Source organism: Equus quagga, chromosome 16 (genome assembly GCF_021613505.1).
Source record: "Equus quagga isolate Etosha38 chromosome 16, UCLA_HA_Equagga_1.0, whole genome shotgun sequence".
Classification (NCBI taxonomy): domain Eukaryota; kingdom Metazoa; phylum Chordata; class Mammalia; order Perissodactyla; family Equidae; genus Equus; species Equus quagga.
The window spans coordinates 5847041-5866157 of record NC_060282.1 but is presented as its reverse complement, the minus strand read 5'-3'; the positions used below and the strand labels follow the sequence as shown (position 1 = coordinate 5866157).

General features: G+C 44.3%; 1 protein-coding gene across 1 annotated transcript in view; it reads right to left on the bottom strand.

Annotated features, from left to right (window-relative positions):
• The window catches only part of FAM135B (family with sequence similarity 135 member B), a 182265-nt gene that overhangs the window by 19502 nt on the left and 143646 nt on the right, over positions 1 to 19117 (bottom strand). The window contains exons 9-11 of the mRNA XM_046642563.1: positions 10825 to 10980; positions 9974 to 10047; positions 3353 to 3507 (exon numbers count right to left, since the gene is read on the bottom strand). Coding sequence (XP_046498519.1) covers positions 3353 to 3507; positions 9974 to 10047; positions 10825 to 10980 — 385 coding nt within the window. The remainder of the gene's footprint in view (positions 1 to 3352; positions 3508 to 9973; positions 10048 to 10824; positions 10981 to 19117) is intronic.

Below are 19117 nucleotides of genomic sequence, written 5' to 3'. Positions count from 1 at the left end.
TCCGTTGCAAATTCCCAGGGCCACTCTACCCACACATAGTGTAACACCTACCACCATGTCATGATCCATTTGTGCATTTCTTGTTCCCACTGGGGAGAAGAGTTTGTGTTTTAGGATTATCCATATCCCCAAAGCAAACATCATGACTGGCACAGAGTCAATGAATTGTCTTCATAAAATGCATTGAGAATAGAATAGAAATGCCACAGAACAAAGACTATTATTCTCACTAACTGTATTAGTTTGAAAAAACCACCACTTCAATGTCATTTAGTCCCATAGATAGCATGTTGACAAACTCTATGTGCAAAGCCCTGCACTAGGCTATAGGTTAGGGAGAAGGGAAGTGGGGATCAGTTAGAAAAGTGAAACAGTCTCTGCCTTTAAGGGATTTTCAAAATATAGTGAAACATGCAGATACAACACAGTTCACTTTTCTACCAAAAGAATGTGGGCTGTATCCTGGAGAATATGAACTGATCTTCTTCAGACACGGAGATACGAGTCACACTAGTCAGGAAATAGTATGGGCAAAAGCCCAGAAATCTGAGGTGCATGGTCAGGCATCAGTTGGATCTCATGTGGATGGAGCAAAGAGTGAACGGAGAAAGTGGGGAAGGCATGAGGTTAGACAGGTAGAGAGAACCACAATATGGATGAACTTGAATGCCCTGTATGAATGAGGAGTCTGGGCTTTATATCACAGGTAACAGGTGGATTGGTGGATTCTTGACACAAAAATGAAAGCTTTATCAGATTTATCATAGACAGTTAAGACAGGATGCAAGATTTTGGTTTCACTACTATGACTACGGGAAAATGAGGGTAGCAAAGGGTCTAATTCAAAGAGAATGGATTTAGAGTCAGATATTAACTAATAGCATTACTTGACATGCATTCCTTTGCACCAGACACTCTTAAGTGTTCTATGGGTAGATTTATCCACACTCACAGTAGCCCTATGGAATAGAAAAATTACAACCCCTTTGCCCAGTTTCACACAGTTACTAATTATTGGAAAAAGAGATTCAAATGCATGCAGTCTAGCCAACTGTTAAGGTCTTGGGCAAACTGCTCAATTGCTTTGGGACAGGGGAATGAGGAGTGGGCGGGAGAAGGGATTGTAGATAACATAGACAGACTTCAGGAGGACACAGTAGGTATTCTAGCCATGGGACAGTAGTGAACCATGAACAAATGGTATTATTTTAATATGGAAATGAAAAACTTTTATTTCTTTTTTTCACTACACTAAAACAACGGAATGCAAATCTGATAACCTCTTTTGCAAGTTATAAATATTAAGGCCACCAAGCCCTTGAGGAAAAAGGAAATAGCTTGTTGTTTGCTAATGCTTTTGCTCTGGGATTAAAGAGTCACCGAAAAGTACATTGTGAAAGAACAGGAAGGTCAAGGAAAGCTTTGGGTTTTGAGTGGGGACATAGATAACTCTGTAGAAGTACTCATGGGGACAGGGATGGATCAGGTGAGAGATCTGCGGACAGAAGTCTTGGGAAGATAGACAGGCCTCTGAGAGCAACTTCCTTGGGGTCTTCTAGGAAAGGGGGATTATTAGTGCTTGGGTGACAGACTCAGCTGAGTCTCATGTCCCAAGCAAATTACAGAAGCTGCAAAGAGATGCTGCTCCTAAAAGACTACGTAGATATGGACAATCATGGCTTAGAGGAACTTGCACGGGCAGATGGCCCTAGAAAGACCTCCCCCAATCATAGTTTGCTTCTTTTTAAGACTCTAGGGCACTGATACGGTGGGTGGTGAAGAAGGGTTGGCAGAGAAGCCCTAAAAAGAACGAGATTGACTTTCCAGCCCACACAGCAGGACGGATGGGGCTCAGCTGATGTGAAGTTGATTTATAAAAAATAAAGATATGCAATATAATTGCCCACATGAGTTGAGGGACTGAGATTTATATGCACTAGGATATCTATTAATATGTATAGGAAAAAAGACTGGAAGGCAATCTGTAACAAAGGCTAATAATGATAATATTGGGGAGTCTGATGGTGGGTACTTATTGTGAGTTTCTTCTCTAACTTCAAATTTTCTGCAGCTAAATTACATAACTATAAGGAACATGAAAATATATACATATGTACGCACACACACACACAAAGTCTCCATGCAAAGCTGTAAGCTTTTTTTGAGCAGCTGGATCGGCTGCCATCTCTAGAGCTAGTATACATTTTAGGCGTTATGCACAGTGTTGACACTAGATGTCAGGGTAATACTGAGAACCAAATATCCTTGGTTTGCAAGGTTGCACTGTCCTAGGAAGTCACCAAGACTTTCGAAACGCCCTACAAATCTCAGATTGCAGAAACTCTGAAATTTAAAAGGCCCATCATTTAAACGATGGGCACCCAAGCATCATGACTTTGAACACCTCACAAAGAGATGGTAAGGCCAACCACAGGCTTTGGAGTTGGAGGGAATTGCTTTGAATGCTGACTTTTATAAGCTGCATGATCTTTCATACAAGAACTCCTTGTACCTCAGTTTGTCTCTGTGAAATAGGGCTTGTGAGGTTCCTTTATACGATTAAAAAGATAAAACACAGAAAACCTCTAGCATAGGGTCTGGCATTTTCTGGTGCCTTAAGGGATCATGGGCTATTTCAGCTCCGTCATCTATCATAGCTTGTTGGGTTTCCGTGAGCAGGACTGTGGGAGGGGACAGAGAACTAACATACACTGAATGCCCTGTTTGCACCAGGCTCCCTCTCATTGACCTATCGGTTCATTTACAGACTGTGCAACACCAGCAAAACAGACTGAAATCGGGATACACACACACAGATACACACAAACATGTTATCTTTTCTCGCTGAATTGAGTCGTTCATCCACTAATCCATGCATTGATGTAGTCCACCTTCTCAAATACTGGGCCTGGCTCGTGGCATAAAGTAAGCACTCCATAGGAATCTGAACTGAATGCATTAAAGTTCAGCCAGAAGCGACTTTATATTTGAATTGCACATTTCAGATAAGAAAGGATCTCCATCCGACGCTTACAGAACTCTGTGGAGGGGGAGAATTTCGTTCCCAGTTTGTAGGTGGAAACACTGGGGCATCAGGTACAATTCTGCCCTAGAGGGGTCAGGAAGGGAGTCTTTACTAGAATTGCCATTTTGTTACACTGATTGGTCAATTTCACTGCACTAAAGTCATTTCAAATAACTAGTTTAACCTTAGTTTTTGCTTCTCCTCTATCAACTGAGAAATTACTTCATTAATTTGGTCCCATTGCTTTTGGGGACACAAACCAGACACCTGAGTGGAACCCACTGGAGAGGCTTATTCTTGAGTCTTTCCAAAACAAAGCAGACAAACCTGTCACAGGGCAGTCCACATATCTGTCCTCAAAGATAACTGGCAGGGTGTTCCAGTCGCCGTCGATGTCCAGGCACTCAGCAGGCAGCGGGGGCATCGTGGTGAGGTACTCTGAATTCCGGACATCCAGAGACAGCTGGCTGTGGGTCTGCGTCCTGGGGAACATCCCGCCCGGTGAGCATGCAAGGAAGATTTACATGTTTTAAAATTGTTGCCCCATCCCCCTAATTCCAAGAAAACATTTAGAAAATGTTCACCAGACTCTGACAATAGACCACCTGTCTGTCCGTCCACCCGTCCTTTCTTCCCAGCACCTCCGCTGCCCTCAAAGCCACAGTCTGCTTTGAATTGGAACTGGTCTGGGAACTGAGTTTAGAGGTCACGGATTGTATGACTAGGGGCATTTATCACACGCCATTGTAGTGGAATGCAATAAACACCATTCCAGTGGATCAGGAGCTGAGTTTCTAAGTACTGAGGAATCTTAAATTAGCACTTTGGAGGAAAAACTTAAATTTACATATCCTTTACTCTTGCTCTTTAGCCTCCTATAGCACTTAAGCGTCCGAATCGTATTTTGTGGCATTTCGATTAACAACCAACTAATTTACTGCTTCAGAGTAGGTTACTGTGTGGACATTGGCATCCTTGATTAGGGTCTAACTTCTTCTAGTTCAGAAACCATGGGTTTTGATTACTCTGTGTAGGATACACAAATGCCCCGTATTCTTCCTCCATGACCCAGACATCCTTCCACCAGTAGGAATTCGATTCCAGAGTTTGAAATAATCAGTATTCATAATGCAAAGGCCGGGATGATTAAAAAAACATTTAATTTCCTTCTCCTCAACTCCCTGCAAAAGGGAGGGAGTTTATTTACCCCTATGAAGGGAAAATATTAACATTCCATCATTTTTCTCCATGCCGACTGAGCATGTGTAGCTAGTGTCTGTCTATCTGTCTGATTGTTGCTCTTTCTGGGCACCCCCTCCCTCACTTCCCAGCTGTGTAGGTCATCTGCCCCGCTTAGAACTGCTTTGTAGCTGTGGAACTCCACACAAGTCCAGAGCAACCTTCCCAGGGCAGCATTCTCAGTACCAAACATAATGAACATGAAAACATATGCACATATGTTAATTTATATACGTATATTTAATATATGTATAATAAGTATATTTTATTTCTTATTTCTCAATTGGATTTTAACCTATGAAAGAAAAGGATAAACAAATTATTCTCTTCCTCAAAGCCCTGAAGGTGGCCGCAACTTCACAATTTTTTTAATCTTTCTCTGAATATGTATGTATGCATTTATTTATTTATTTATTATTACCTTTTGGTGAGGAAGATTGGCCCTGAGTTAACATCTGTTGCCAATCTTCCTCTTTTTGCTTGAGTAAGATTGTCTCTGAACTAACAGCTGTGCCAGTCTCCCTCTATTTTGTATGTGGGATGCTTCCACAGCATGGCTTGATGAGTGGTGCATAGGTCCACACCCGAGATCCAAACCCTCAGACCCCGGGCTGCTGAGGCAGAGCACATGAACTTAATCACTACGCCATCGGGCTGGCCCTGTTTCTGAATATTTAAATGGGATTTTGCTGCAATCAATTCTGTACTTCTTAGCCATCATCTGAACCTGGAACTTTTAGCCCAGTTTTTCGTTTATTAAAAAACTTTATTAATTGAACACAAATGTGCATGGGACCGTGTAGAAAGGCTAGAGCATATATCTAGAGGACTGAAACAATTCTGGACCTAAAGAGCCAACAGAATCACGAATAAATCGGGTTCTTAGTCAAGTCATTACAATACGGCAGGCCGGGCATTGGAGAGTCAGGTCTAAGTTACTTCATGCAGGGAGTCATCTCCTACTGAGAAGCAGCTTCTTGTGCATAAGGACTTTATGAATGCGACTAAGTACCTAAAACAGTGGTTAGCATGTGTTAAAAAACGACTAAAAATTCTAGGACACATATACAATGAGATGTGACCTCACACCTGTTAGGATGGCTATTATTACAACAAACAAAAAAACCAAGTGTTGGCGAGATACGGAGAAGCTGGAGCTCTTGTACACTGTTGGTGGGAATGCAAAATGGTGCAACCTCTGTGGAAAACAGTATAAAACTTCCTCAAAAAATTACAAATAGAAATGCCATATGATCGAGCAATCCCGTTTCTGCGTATCTATCCAAAAGAATGGAAATCAGGATCTTCAAGAGATATCAGCACTCCCACGTGCATAGCAGCACTAATTCACAATAGCCAAGATAAGGAAACAAGGCGAACATGCATGGACAGATGAGAGGATAAAGGAAATGTGACACAATGGATTATTATTCAGCCTTAAAAAGAAAAAAAAAAGGAAATTCTGCAATATGTGACAACATGGATGAACTGTGGGGACAGTATGCTAAATGAAATAAGCCCGTCACAAAAAGACAAATACTGCATGAGTCCACTCAAATGAAGCATCTAAAATAGTCAAGTTCATAGAATAAAAGAGGAGCACATTGGTTGCCTAGGCCTGGGGGGAGTAAGAAATGGAAAGTTGCTAATCAAGGGGCACAAAGTTTCAATGAAGTAAGATCAGGAAGTTCCAGAAATTTGCTGCATGGAACATATAGGGCCTGGTTCATTACCTGTTTATTTCAACGTCGGGTTTACTCTGACTCCAGGAGAACAGTCCAATTGCATACAGATACTGTTATTTTAGAGGCTGAATAATCCACATTTTATTTTTTCTGGTGTATTCTTTAGGATAATGATTCAACACGATGCAGAGGAGCCACAACAAGGAGGCTGGGAGTGTGGGATCTGGACTCCAACAGATCCATGTTTGTATGACTTGCAGCCATGTGGTATAAGATAAGTTACTTAATCTCTCTGAGCCCCTGTTTCCCCTGGTTCTTCTTCTGTAAAGTGGGGATATCAACAGCTCCTAGCTCACAGGGTTAATGTGAGCATTCAACGAGCCAATGCACCTGAAGCCCTTAGCACAGCTTCTTAGCATAGCCATCTCAATAGACTAAGCTCCCAGAAGGGAGGGCAAGCGTCTCCTGTGCTCAGCCCTATATTCACAGCATCTCGTAGAAGCAATGATTTTTTTTAAAGTTAGATAGTGTTATAATTATCACTACAGAAAACATTAAAGAGTGATATCTCAATTATCATTGTTACAGAAATTAAATCATCAGTATAGGTCTCCATACACATCAACATTCTCACATTTATTCATTCAACAAACTTTCATTGAAAACCTCTTTACTGTGTGAAAAGCACGGGCTAGACATTGGTAAAACAGAAAAGCAGGACAATAAAACACATCCTTGCTACTAGCCATATGAATCATTTTTAACTACTTTTAAAATATTGCACCTATAGCAAAAGTAGTCTTCATTTTACATGGCAACGCAGTACCATCACACACACTGAAACAGAGTTTCAGAAACACTTCTTACTCTCACTGTCTATCCTATCTTGTCCTATCCTATTTCATTTAAAAAGTACTGTTTCAAATCCACTAAGTTGATTTCATAGTCCACTAAATGATTGTGACCTATGGTTTGAGAAACACAATCCAGTTTGAGCTTGGACAAGATGGGTCTTGACAGGTGAGTTTCATCTGGGTCGCTTGGTCCTTCCATGTGTCCATCCTGATTTTGGAGGGTGGATCTGTCTCATAGGTAAACAGGATGACCTCCCGGCTCTGATCTCCAGGTGAGCATAGTCCTGTTCATGCACAGTTGCCAGCGTTGCATAGAACCTGTTTACCAGCTCAATCTGAGTTTCACTTCTGTTCATGGCACTTTGTACCTTTCATCTAGTAATTTTCTCAGTCTGAAATAAAATTTCCCTCTCTGTTCAATAGTTATTATTCTCAACGACTTAATAAAAAGTTTACTTCCTCCTGAATAATACCATTCTACCTTAGTTTATGCTCTATTATATAGGTTAATATCTACTATTAATTAAACGATTACAAATTTCTCTAATCTCTAAAGTTATACAATGAGACAAATATTATAATCTCCTAGGTATCTGCAGGTCTCATCTCTTACCCGCTTCCTATCTCTGCTCAAATGTCATCTTGCCAGGGAGCCTTTCCCTGGCAACACTATGAAATAGAAGCCTCTGCTCCTCTCACACTGATAGATATTTCTCTGTAGCACTTAGCACATTTGGCGTGTCATATTTATTTATTTATATGTCTTTCTTTACTAAAATATAAGCCTTGTGAGATAGGGAATTTGTCTGTTTTGTTCACTGCTGAATATCCATCACCCAAAATAGTGTCTGGCACATAGTCAACACTAGATAGGTATTTGTCGAATGAAGGAAACTCCCTTTTACATCAAAGTGACAAGAATTTCAGTAACTGGTTTGATGTCACAAGTATTATAATTACAGAATCAAGATTTCAAACCATATGTATGAGATTTGAAATCCAAGTTCTTTCCATCACACTCATTTGCCAGTTAAAAAGAAAAAAGGTATTAATCATAATTGTCATGGTACAAAGTTCAAATTCCTTATCCTGGTCCATGAGGCCCCACACGGGCTGGTCCCTACCTACCTCACTGGTCCTCCCTCCCTCACCTTCTCCTTCTTGCTGGCTCCATTCTGCCTATACTTGCTTCTTGCTGCTCTTCAAGAACTTTCGTTCCCATATAAGAACATTTACACCAACTATGCCCTCTGACTAAAGTCTTCTCCCATATCAAGGTATGGTTTGCTATAACCCCGTCTCTATTCAAATGTCACATCCTCAGAAAGACTTTCTTTTATCACTTTGGCTAAAACAGTCCTTATCCCACATCAGTGTTGTGTTGGAACCAGTTCATACTGGTTCACAAGAGCCAATTGTACACATCTCTTCCCAATTCCATGTTCAGTGGTAACACATTGATCAGCAAACACTACAGACCAGAGTTTACTGTTTGTCTATTTTTGCTCATCTGAGAGCTAGATGTTAAATATTTATGAGGACACTGGCTGAATCCCTTCTTATCATTTTCTGTATCCTTACCTTGATTTGTTTTTCTTTACTTGTCACTACCTGAAATATCATTCATGTCTTGCCCTTTTCTCCACTAAAATAAGTGACCCATGAGGACAGCATCTTGACTTTGTTCTCTGCCGCATCCCCAGTGCATATGTGTACACTTAACATTTCTATAACTCATCAGTCATCACCTGACATTTTCTGAGCAGAGTCTGTGGCTTGCACGGTGTGTTCCATACACATGAATGTTCTCATTTGGTCCTTACAACTATTATCCTGCCCATTTTAAGGATACTAAGACTATGTGAGTTTAAGAAAAAGAAAGAAAACAGCAACAGCAACAGAACTTTCTCAAGGACCCCCTGCAAGTAAATGGAGGAAGGGGATTTTGAACCCAGGTGGGCCAAATGCTCTATTGTCTGTACTTTGTCAAGTGGTTGGCATTCCAATAAAGCTTTCCCGGGAGGGTAGTTACCTCTTGTCTATCACCTCCATCTGTCCTCAAGCCCCTTGGAACACAACCAGGGCCTGGTGATCTAAGGTTTATCTATTGTGGTGGTGACTCAGGAAGAGGTTTCCTGCAGTAGTCCTGATTTGCTCTATTTCGCTCAGTGGCCCTCAAAGTTATGTTTATATTTGTCAGACTAACTCTTCCAATTTTAGCTTTAGAAAATATATTCAGCCAGTTCTAGCTGGGGGCTGGACTGAATGAATGAATGAGTGAAAGACTCTAGATATTTCTAGACAAGCTATTTTAACACGCAGACGTGTTTTCCTTGGTGCCCCGCTCGCTTTCAGAATCCATGAGGCAAACTTTAAATATCATTGTACTTTCCAAACAGAATGAAGAGTGGGGAGAAAATAAAGTTACAAGATGAGGGGGAAGGGATCTTCAGGTCTGTCTTGAGTGATGGGTGAATCTCAAGGGTTCCTCTTGCCAGGTTTGCGGTGGCATCTCAAACATTATTCCATCCACATTGATTTTCTGAGATGAGCACATCATTCAGAAACAAAAAGAAGCGCTCAGTTTTTAGCAACAGCCAAAACATCTCAGAGGAAGCCCCTTTCCTGCTCACTAGGGACATCTAAGAGAGAGGATGACCCCATCTTTTGCCAACTCTCTGACTTTTTTGAGTATCTTTTCATTTTTTCTAGAAGAAGGCAAGCTTAGAAATTCATTAGAGCTCCTAATTAGGTAGTTCAGTCTTAATTCTTATGCTGAAAGCATTTTCTAGCTACTGCAAAGTCTCAGGCAAATTCTGGTTTTTTTGGGGACAGAACTTGTGGTCACACCACCTGCTTCTAATTCATTTTGCAAAGAGGACTCAGCACAGATGTCTTCAGGGACCTAGGAAGTCTTGATTCTGTCTATAGAACCATAATGACACTCAACAAAAGAAAACTTTGGCTGTTGACCTTCTCCGCCACCTGCCAGCTCCCGCCTCTGCAGTTTGCCTGATTCTCTCCTGCAGAGAAAATGCAGCCTGAATGTGCAGAGGTGGGTAAACTTCCCTCCTTCACAGTCAGAGATGAAGGGAAGAAGTAACTTTGAACAAGAATGCCTTGGGTGGCTACTTTTAGGCTGTGACGTCTGCATGCACTTGGTTACTTACAGATTTTCCTGAAAGGTCAGGACTGAGAGTTTTTGGTGCTCCATATAAAAGAAGGCCTCAGAAAACCTTCGGACCTGAGGAGTAAAAGAATGTAAACAATTTAACTCATCGGTGAGTACTACCTCTATTTTTTGAGACTCAAGATGGTAAGTGGAACGTGCTGATAGGAGGAGGGCTAAGCCCACCACCCAGAGGTTCTGAAACAGCAGTCTCTCCACCTTGCCACGCTTCCCTCCCTCATTCGTATCTCTCAGCCCAAATCTGGTTTATGAACACAGTTTAATGCATCTTTATGAATCCGTTCTTGCATTGCTTTCTGTCATTTTTATATTTAGGTCTTGTTCTTTCTACTAGAATATAAGACACTCAAAAACATAGACCATAAATAAATGCAGGTGAAACAGAGTTTGCAAAGCCAGTCATGTAAGTGTGTCCCCTAAGTACTTTGTAGACTCAGATATTTGGTCCTCTTGCTGGAAATGAGAAGACCAACAACATCTCTTCTTATGTGTTACTACCTGCCCATATACATCCAAGCTGGTGGTAAAGAAATACACCAAGAACAATGTCTTACATTTGAAAACATTTTTTCAAAACACTGTAATATCTGTTGGGATAGGCTCTGGTATCACCGGGTAGCCAAGGCAGGTAGTTTATGAATGACAGGACAAAGGTTTGAGAGGCTGAGTTCATGCAGTCCCACTGCACGTTCATAGCGGAACCAGGACTAGCACTCAGGTCTACAGAAGTCAATACCAATTCTTATTCTGCCCAATGAACTGACTGTTGTGAAGCTTTCTCGAGAGCTCACTGGCATGTGATTGGAGAATTTATACCGTTTGACAGCCTACCCTCAAGGTGTGATGTTCCTGGGTGAGGTAAGTGGTCACTTGGGAGTGTAGCGTCACCGTATCCAGGAATTGGGTCCACAGAGCCATCAGGTGGGAGGCGAGCCAGGCGAGATCCTTACTTATCTGTTCAGCTATCTTCTCTGGATTGTTCAACATCTGGAGAGGCAAAAAGGTGGTAGTGAAGGACCTCTGCTCCATGAAGCTACTGCAGCCTTCTCCCTGACATCTTTATTGACACCTCTGCTTTCAGTGAATCTCTCTCCTTTCTCTGGACTCTACTCTCTACCTTCTATCCCATTACATCCTGAACTCAGTGGTCTGCAATCATTCTAGCTCCCACTTATTAACATCTACTAGTCGGCAGGTTGAACACTAGGTGTTTTATACATGCTTCCTACTTAATTTCTGCAGTTACGCTTTGGTAGAGTTACTGTAACCATTATTTTAAAGAAAAATAAAATGAGGGTCAGAGGGATTAAATAGCATGCCCAAGGTCACATAGAGCTGAATTTCACTGCAGAGCTGTCAAACCACAAAGCCACAGCACCATGCTGCCTTTACATCGTGGGTGTTGTGAAAACATCTTCCAAGAAACAATAAAGCCTTTATAACCTCAGAGCACCTAACTAGCTGGGTGATTTCTACACGGCGGGTGCTCAGTAGCCCCACCACCATCTTCCCCCCATCACTCCAAACTTCTTAAGGAGGATACAAATTTGCCTTAACTAAAACTTGAAGGAGTCACTCTAGAGAGGGCCTGAGCCTGTGGGGGAATCTTTGGATAGCTGCAGTTTAGAAGTAGGAAAGCCATCAGCTCTGGGGGTAACTTGAAATCTGGAGAGGTGAGAACAGAGATCAAGTCTCTGAGAGGCAGCCAGCCAGTTTTCTAGGCCTCACATTCTAGTTCTAGGCTTCATGATTCATTCAACAAGCATGCTATGAGCATCTTCCATGCACCAAGCATGTGCTTAGAATAGATTGGGACACAAAGATGAATAAGAAAGGGTCTCTGCCTTCAGGGATCCTGATTCAGTGGAGGATATAGGAAAGTGGATTAACAATTAAGAGTGGTGGGGATCTCTCACTCAGGGAAGATGCAGCAGGGATACATAACCATAGCCGTTTCAAACCCAACTCCCCCCCACTTCTTTGTCCTGTGCCTTAGTTTCTTCATCTCTAAAATGAGTATGCCAAGCAAATAACCATTTATTGGATGTAATAACATATAGGCAGACTAAGTTCAAAGCCTAGCTTGAAACGCTGGAAGTTGCTTTTGCTATTCTTGGACTAAAGGCTGACGCTAGATGAATGCCTGCTCAGTGGAGTGCGCCATCTAAGAGTAAGAAAAAGAGGAGAAGAGGAACTCGGAACCTGGTAAGGCTCTTTAATGTTGGATATTGTTACTTTATAATTAATGACTAGCTTCCAGATACAGGGCATCATTCAACTGTAGCATCTACAAGCTGCTTCTTCCAAGAAGAAAGATCAGTCTTTGATGACTACACAAGCTACAAAAGTCCAAGATGAGAGAATGACCCTTACTTTCTTCTAAGGGAAGCATTATTTCCAGCACTGGCTCTATAGGGAGGCAGGCATCCAACCGGGAATGTCCACTCTTGGTTCAGTGCCATAATCCATGTCCAGAAGTGTTAAGAGGCAAAAAAGTCAGGATTGGTTTGGGGAGGGTGGGGGACACGGTCAGCCACTGGAAAGCCTCCAAGCTGGAGAGAAGCTTTCAAATGGACTAGTGGTGGTTCATTTTTAGATTCTCCAACCAGTTACCCTCAATAATGAGCGCCAAGTTCCTGCATCAGCATCTGGCGCCATTTTGCACTGACAATGTTCTCTGCCTTACCTCTGGCTACCTTCCCTTCTCGCCCAGGGCACACCTATTGCCCCAGCCACACTGACCTGCTCACAGTGGCCTAAACACACTCACCTATTTCCAAACACCAGGCCCTTGATCAGTTCTCCTTGGACTGCCTTCTCCTCTCATCTTCCAATTTCCTTTCTCCTCTTCACCACTTCAGCCTTGTCTGGTCTCCACTGGGTAACTGTTTCAGGAGTCAGTGGAGTCCCCCTTGCTTCTGATGATTCTTTTGAAACTTCTCCTGTGCTCCCTCGATGTGTTTATGCACATGTAAGACTAACCTCTTGCTCCTAGAAGCCTACTTGACCTTGCACAGACCACTCTCGTGGCACCACTAACCATACATTGCTTGTTCGACTTCCTATATCCCTCCTGGTTGCATTTTGAGCTTTACCCTTCTCGGTATTCCCAGTACCTACACAGTGGCTGATGGATAGTGGGAATTCAGTAACACTTTATTGAATAAATCAGTGACTTTGCATCAATCAAAGGAATCACCCCATTCCTCAATAACTGGGCTTCCCTTACTGGGTTTCTCATTCTATCACCCATAGCTCTCTTCCTTCCACTATAGCAGTATTGGCAAACACAGCATGAATTCTGAGCTCAGCCACTAGAGTGAAAAGTAGAAAGAGAAAAACTATTCATTAAATGTGTCTTTGGCAGAATTATTTTTTCCCCTAGTTGATTACAGAAATGGCTCCAGATAAAGTTATGGAAGCTTCTAATTAAGCCACAAGAGGACTTTCCTACTCTCACAGATGCCTGAGCCTGTGCAATTACAGATGATGGGAATGGAGGGGTTTCTCCAACAAGACCAAGGAGAGACCCCTCATGCTAACAAGAAGGCAGTTTGGACCCAATGCCATTTCAGGTGGAGCTGCCAGAAAGCTCACACAGCCACTCACACTTGCCAATCCTCCCACACTTTGTGGCTGGGCTCTAACCATGCTCCTTTGTTCTTTCACTCCTTCTCTCACCCTTCATCCCCTTGCTCTGTTTATTGAGTATCTGTTATGTGCTAGGGGTGTGCTGAGCTCTGGGGAGCCAAAGATAAATACATCCAGCCCCAGAAGAAGCATATGATCCAGTTATAGCTATTTACTTAGATAATTATAATATACCTATAAAGTACTGTGACAGAGATATATACTGAATTCTGTAGAAGGGTCATGGAAAGCTTCCTGGAGGAGGTGATGCCTACATTGTGCCTTCAAGATAAACAGGCATCAGATCAAGAAAGTCTGCTTTACATTTCCTGAACTAGCTGTGTTCTTTCACAATGGTCCTCAATCCTGGCTGCACATTAGAATCACTGAGAGACCATAAAACTACAGATGTTTGCGTCCATCTCAGAATCTCTGAGGGGATAGCCCAGACACTAGAATTTTTAAAATATTTCCCGGGTGATCTTAATGTGCAGCCAGGGTTGCAAATCCCTTCTGGATCACAACTCCTTCTGCGGCACACGTCATCGTCTTTGTCTGGAATCACACACATACACACACACACACACACACACACACACACTCTGCAATGTCTGCTTGTGTTTCAGATCTCAGCTCAATGCCACTCATCTAGGTGGACTTTCCGGAATATATGAGAGGGTGTTTGATAATAACAATGACAAAATGACAACTGATAATTACGAGGCACTTTGGGCTAAGTGCTTTATAGAAATTAATTTGCTTAATCCTCATACCAATCCTATCACGTAGGTGCTATTATTATTACCCCTTTTTGATGGATGGGGTAACCAAGGCTCCAGGAGGCTAAATAAGTAAGCCCAAGATGACCTAGATGATAATCACATGCGAGCTGACTCGACCCAGAAAGTCAGGCTCCAGAGCCCACCATGCTATGCTGTATCCCATTAATCCCACTACACCATGTGTAGATCTGCTTGGTGGCTCCTATCCCACAAAAGAGTGCTTTATGTCTGCTCAACCCACCTACCAATGCAAAAGACAGGTGATATCCCCTGAAAACTGCAAACTCACAGGATATGCCTGGAGACCCTGGCTTAGAACTCACCTAATACCCCCTCCATGGGCCATTTTTCCCTTCAGATGCTCACAGGCTTTTTTCATAGCAACGTTCAGCAACAGTTATCCAAGCTCATCTATTCACATGACTCGGGACCAAGAGTGACATGGATGGAAGAAACTTCCAGTCTTTCCAAGAGACCTTTACCCATTCAATGAAACTTGAGGCCTCGGCTTGGGTTTGACAATTACTTTGGGTAACTGTTCTCTACTTGATGCTATTTGGAGACATTTTGCATGTTTGCTTCAGCAAATATTTATCGAACACCAAGTCAGTTTTGGCAGCAGGATACAAATATCAATAGAATTCAATCCATTCCACGCAGGAGCTCATGGCTTATCGGATAGGGGAGAAAACGCCACAAATTGTTTTTTGTCACTGAGCAGTGGCTGGATTAGATGCTGCCCCATCGAACAGAAGAGGTCACCCTGGGAGCTGTCAGGTCCCAGGAAGTCACCTGGTTCCCTGAAAAGCAAGCATTTGGCTTGAGCCTCACAGGATGAGTGGGATTATGTGAAGAATGAAAACCAGGTGAGACGGGAGAGGCAGGCAGAGGCAATAGTCCAGAGAAGGGCACCGGGTGAGAACACTGATTTGCCCCTGAAACGGCTGAAATACCGTGTGTTGAGGAGGGCTGGGGCAGGCGAGGGGAGCATTGCACGCTGTTGATTGACAGGCATCCCTAGCATCAGGCCCTCATGTTGCAGGCGAATGGGATCTGCTCGGAGCTTTTACACAGGACAGTGAGAGTTGTCATGTGTTTGGTTTCCATGCTCAGTGCAGCCTGCTCTGTGTGGGACATCATGCAAAACAAAAGATGAATCAGCCAAGGCCCCTGCCACCTAGGAGCTTGCAGTCACAGAAGTCCCTGTAAGTGAAGCAACCCTAGATGTGGCCAGGTCCCTCTGGACCCGTGGGCCTCCACATTCAAGGAGACAGGCTCTTGAAAGCAAGCAGGCATGGCTGCCAAGGTCCCGATCCTCAGTAGGCATGCTCTGGAATGCAGCCCGGGGGCCTTGCAGCTGGGGAGGGTCACACTGGGGAAGGGAAGTCCCAGCTGAGGAGAATCAGGTTCTGTGCCAGCCTCACAGCATGGTGGAGGGGGCGAAGGAAGCAGCGAGGTGCCTAGTGGATGTCAACAGGAACAGTGTTCCCTAGTGGAGTTTCCAAGTTTGGACACTATTCCAAAGGTGGTCCAGGAGTACCAACTGTGCTGTCATCTCTTGGAGACGTGTCAGAAATGCAGAATCTTCTGCCCACCACGGATCAAATCAGAGCCTGCATTTTAACAAGATCCCAAGGCAATTCACATGCACATTAAAGTTTGAGAAATTCTAAAATTAGAGAGAGAAATGGATGGTACTTAAATGAGTTGTCTCTGGCTGAGCTTTGTGGCTCCCTAGCTATCCTGGGAAGGCTCTAAATAATCAGAGCTCTGAGTCTCCCTCTAGAGTTTGTGCTGAAAAGTAATAGAGCCAGGGACTGTGGCTGGCCGGGGAGGAAGAGACCTCAGTGATCACAGGGGACAGTCACTCTAAAGATTTAGTTCCTTCTGCTAGGAAACAGGGTTAATAAAACCTACATCCTCAGATCAAAGCAAGGATTCAGTGAGAAGGCCTGTAATGTCCTCTTGAACCACCTCAAAAAGATGTTTTCAGGCTTAAATGAAATAATTTAAAAACTCTCTGGCAAGGGGATTGGAAAAAACAATTAAGTAAACAAAACAAGCAAAACGTGGGCTGCCTCCAAGGCGTAGCCGTTCATTCATGCCTGGTAACTTATTTTCAGTATTTCCTGTGGGAGAGCACAGCTCAAGGAAAGACTATAGGACAATTGGGATCTCCCGGAAGTTTATGGGGGCAACTAGGGAAGAATTTTTCTTATGATAAGAAACTCTATCTTGCTGTATTTTTAAAGGAAATTGGCAATTGCTTTCAGGTAGATATCCAGCATGTGTTGGACCAGGTTGCTATTGCAAAGCATGCGGCTGAGTTTCATGAGAGCCTTTCCTTCTCCTGTGGAGAGCCCACCCCATCCCTCTCCTAATCAGGCTGCACAGCAGGGACCCTCATCTTCTGCTCTGACTCACCTTTCCAGCTGAGCCCCCCACAACTGACTTCATCCGCTCCCTGCTGCAGCCATCGAGGGCTCTGAGCACCCCTGGTGCTTCCTCAGGTCCCTTCTCACCCTGGGCTGCCCAGGGCTCTTCCCTCTCTGCTCTCCCCTCTTCGTGGTAACCTCACACAAAGCCTGCCACACCCGCCCCCGTGCTCCCACAGCCCCCTCGCTTCCTCTCCCTGGTCTAGCACTGATCCTACTGGCAACTTCTGCCCCAAGCGTGAACAAATCTGTTTGGCACTAGGCTGCTAGTCCTGGGAAGGTCTCCGCCATCTGTGTATTCCCAAGAAATAGCAGGGTGGCTGGCACCAAGAGTAGGTGCTTAATAAATGTTTGTATGATTCACGTGGTGGTAAAGATGCATATGCACTGCTCCAGCACGTAGATCTTTTATGTTTACAAATTGTCTGAAATCACTTGAAACAGTTTCCACCCGACCTCCACCACCCCACCCATCCCTGAGATGGGTACATTCCCGACCCTTTGTGATTGGCCACTAGGTGGCGATGTCCTGCCTCTAAATGCTCTGCAAGCTGTGAGCGCGCCTCTCCAGGTGTTGTGGAGGGAGCTGTTTCTTCCACTTCAAGCACCGGGCTGCCCTTCAGCAAACCGTGGAGCAGGCTGACGCCCACCCCCGGGCCCCCTTTCCCTCCCTGTCACCCAGCAGCATCCCTGCAGCAGGCAACTAATTTGATTGCTTTGCACCAAATAAAACCTGGGGCGACACTATCGCCCAAAGTCAGGCGCAGCATCCCTGCAGGTAGGGGCCCTGCACCAAAGGAGGAAGACAACCCATTGGCCCTTCACATGAGATATATCTGATAGATTCATTGGCAGCCTGAATTCTCACCTGGACCACTTCAGGGTCCAGATGTGTCAATATGGCAGTGGCTCGCAGACAGCCTTGGGTTCAGATCCCCTGTCCAAACTTTAGTGGTCCAGGGACTATACAGAAGCCACATTCCTCTGTGTCCACTTATGGTAAAATGAATAGGGGATATATCTGTGCATCCCCTTGCACTCGCAGGGCTGCTGTGAGGGCAGTGTCCCATGCATCACAGGTAGGGAGCCAGCATCCAGTACATGGAAGATGGCATTGTCATTGTTTTTGCTCTAAATGCCATTAACCACTGTTTCTTGCCTTGAAATGTACTCTCTTTCCCTCTTTTTTCCACACAGCCTCCAATGAGCTTGTCACCCTCCTTCTTCATGGCTCTCACTGACCTGGGAGGTTAGTCCAAGTTCTATGTCATGTGGGGCAAGCAGGCCCCTTTGTTGTTAGCCCAGGCTCCACTCAGAGCCTCAGTCACCCCACTGTGCCCCCTTTTGGGAGCCCTGCTCACTGATCCACAAGCACAGCCTTGCACCCTCTGCCTCCAGCCTCCATTGACTGGACTGCCCTTGCACAAAAGGTCAGGATCCATCATTCCCTCATGGCTTGCCTACAACACAGCCTCCTCTCTGGGGTCCATTAGCATCTGCCTCCTCACAGACAGAATTAGCATTAGCAACTCGTCCTCCTGGGGTCCCACAACTACGCACGTATCTGTGTCCACATCTGCAACCCCCACAGCCTGTGAGGTCCATCAGGGGAGGTGGTGGAACTGTGTGCACATACGAGCTCATTTCACCACATAACAGCCCCTTTACACGTGGAAAACCAACGCCTGAGAGGGGAGACGGCCTGCCCAAACAAGAGAGCCAGCCGGGTGCATTCAGAACTGTCGCCCACAGTCCAGCAGAAGTTGACTCTAACCACTATGTAGGAAAGACAGTAAAGGTGGTGATGAATAGACGCCAACCTGCTTTTCAGCCCAACCTTGTGAATTGTGAAGTGGAAAGCTGACTGTGTACGTTTTTCTTTCTTTTTTTTTTTTTTTTTTGCTAAAACTAAATATTTGATAACTTAAAAATTAAAGCAGTTTCTCCTAGGGATGCTGAGCTGTACCTCCAGCTGGCCCTTTCCTCTGGCCTAGAGCTGGGGCCCTGCCAGGCCAGGAAGGAGAGGCCAGCTCTGCAGAGCAGGCCCTGTGAGCCTGGCACTCAGCAGGGTCCTTTCATGGGCCCTCATAGTTCCTCCAACCATCCTGACATGCAGATGAGGAATCCAAGGCCCTACAAGCTGAGTCAACATCCAGGACCATGCAGTTGATGTGTGGAAGGGCTGGAGAGTGGATCTGAGCCCAGACCAGTGTGGCTCTGAAGCCTGTGGGCCCTTTAGAAAGCAGTGCTGCCTCGGGTGCACTCAGGGGAAGAGTG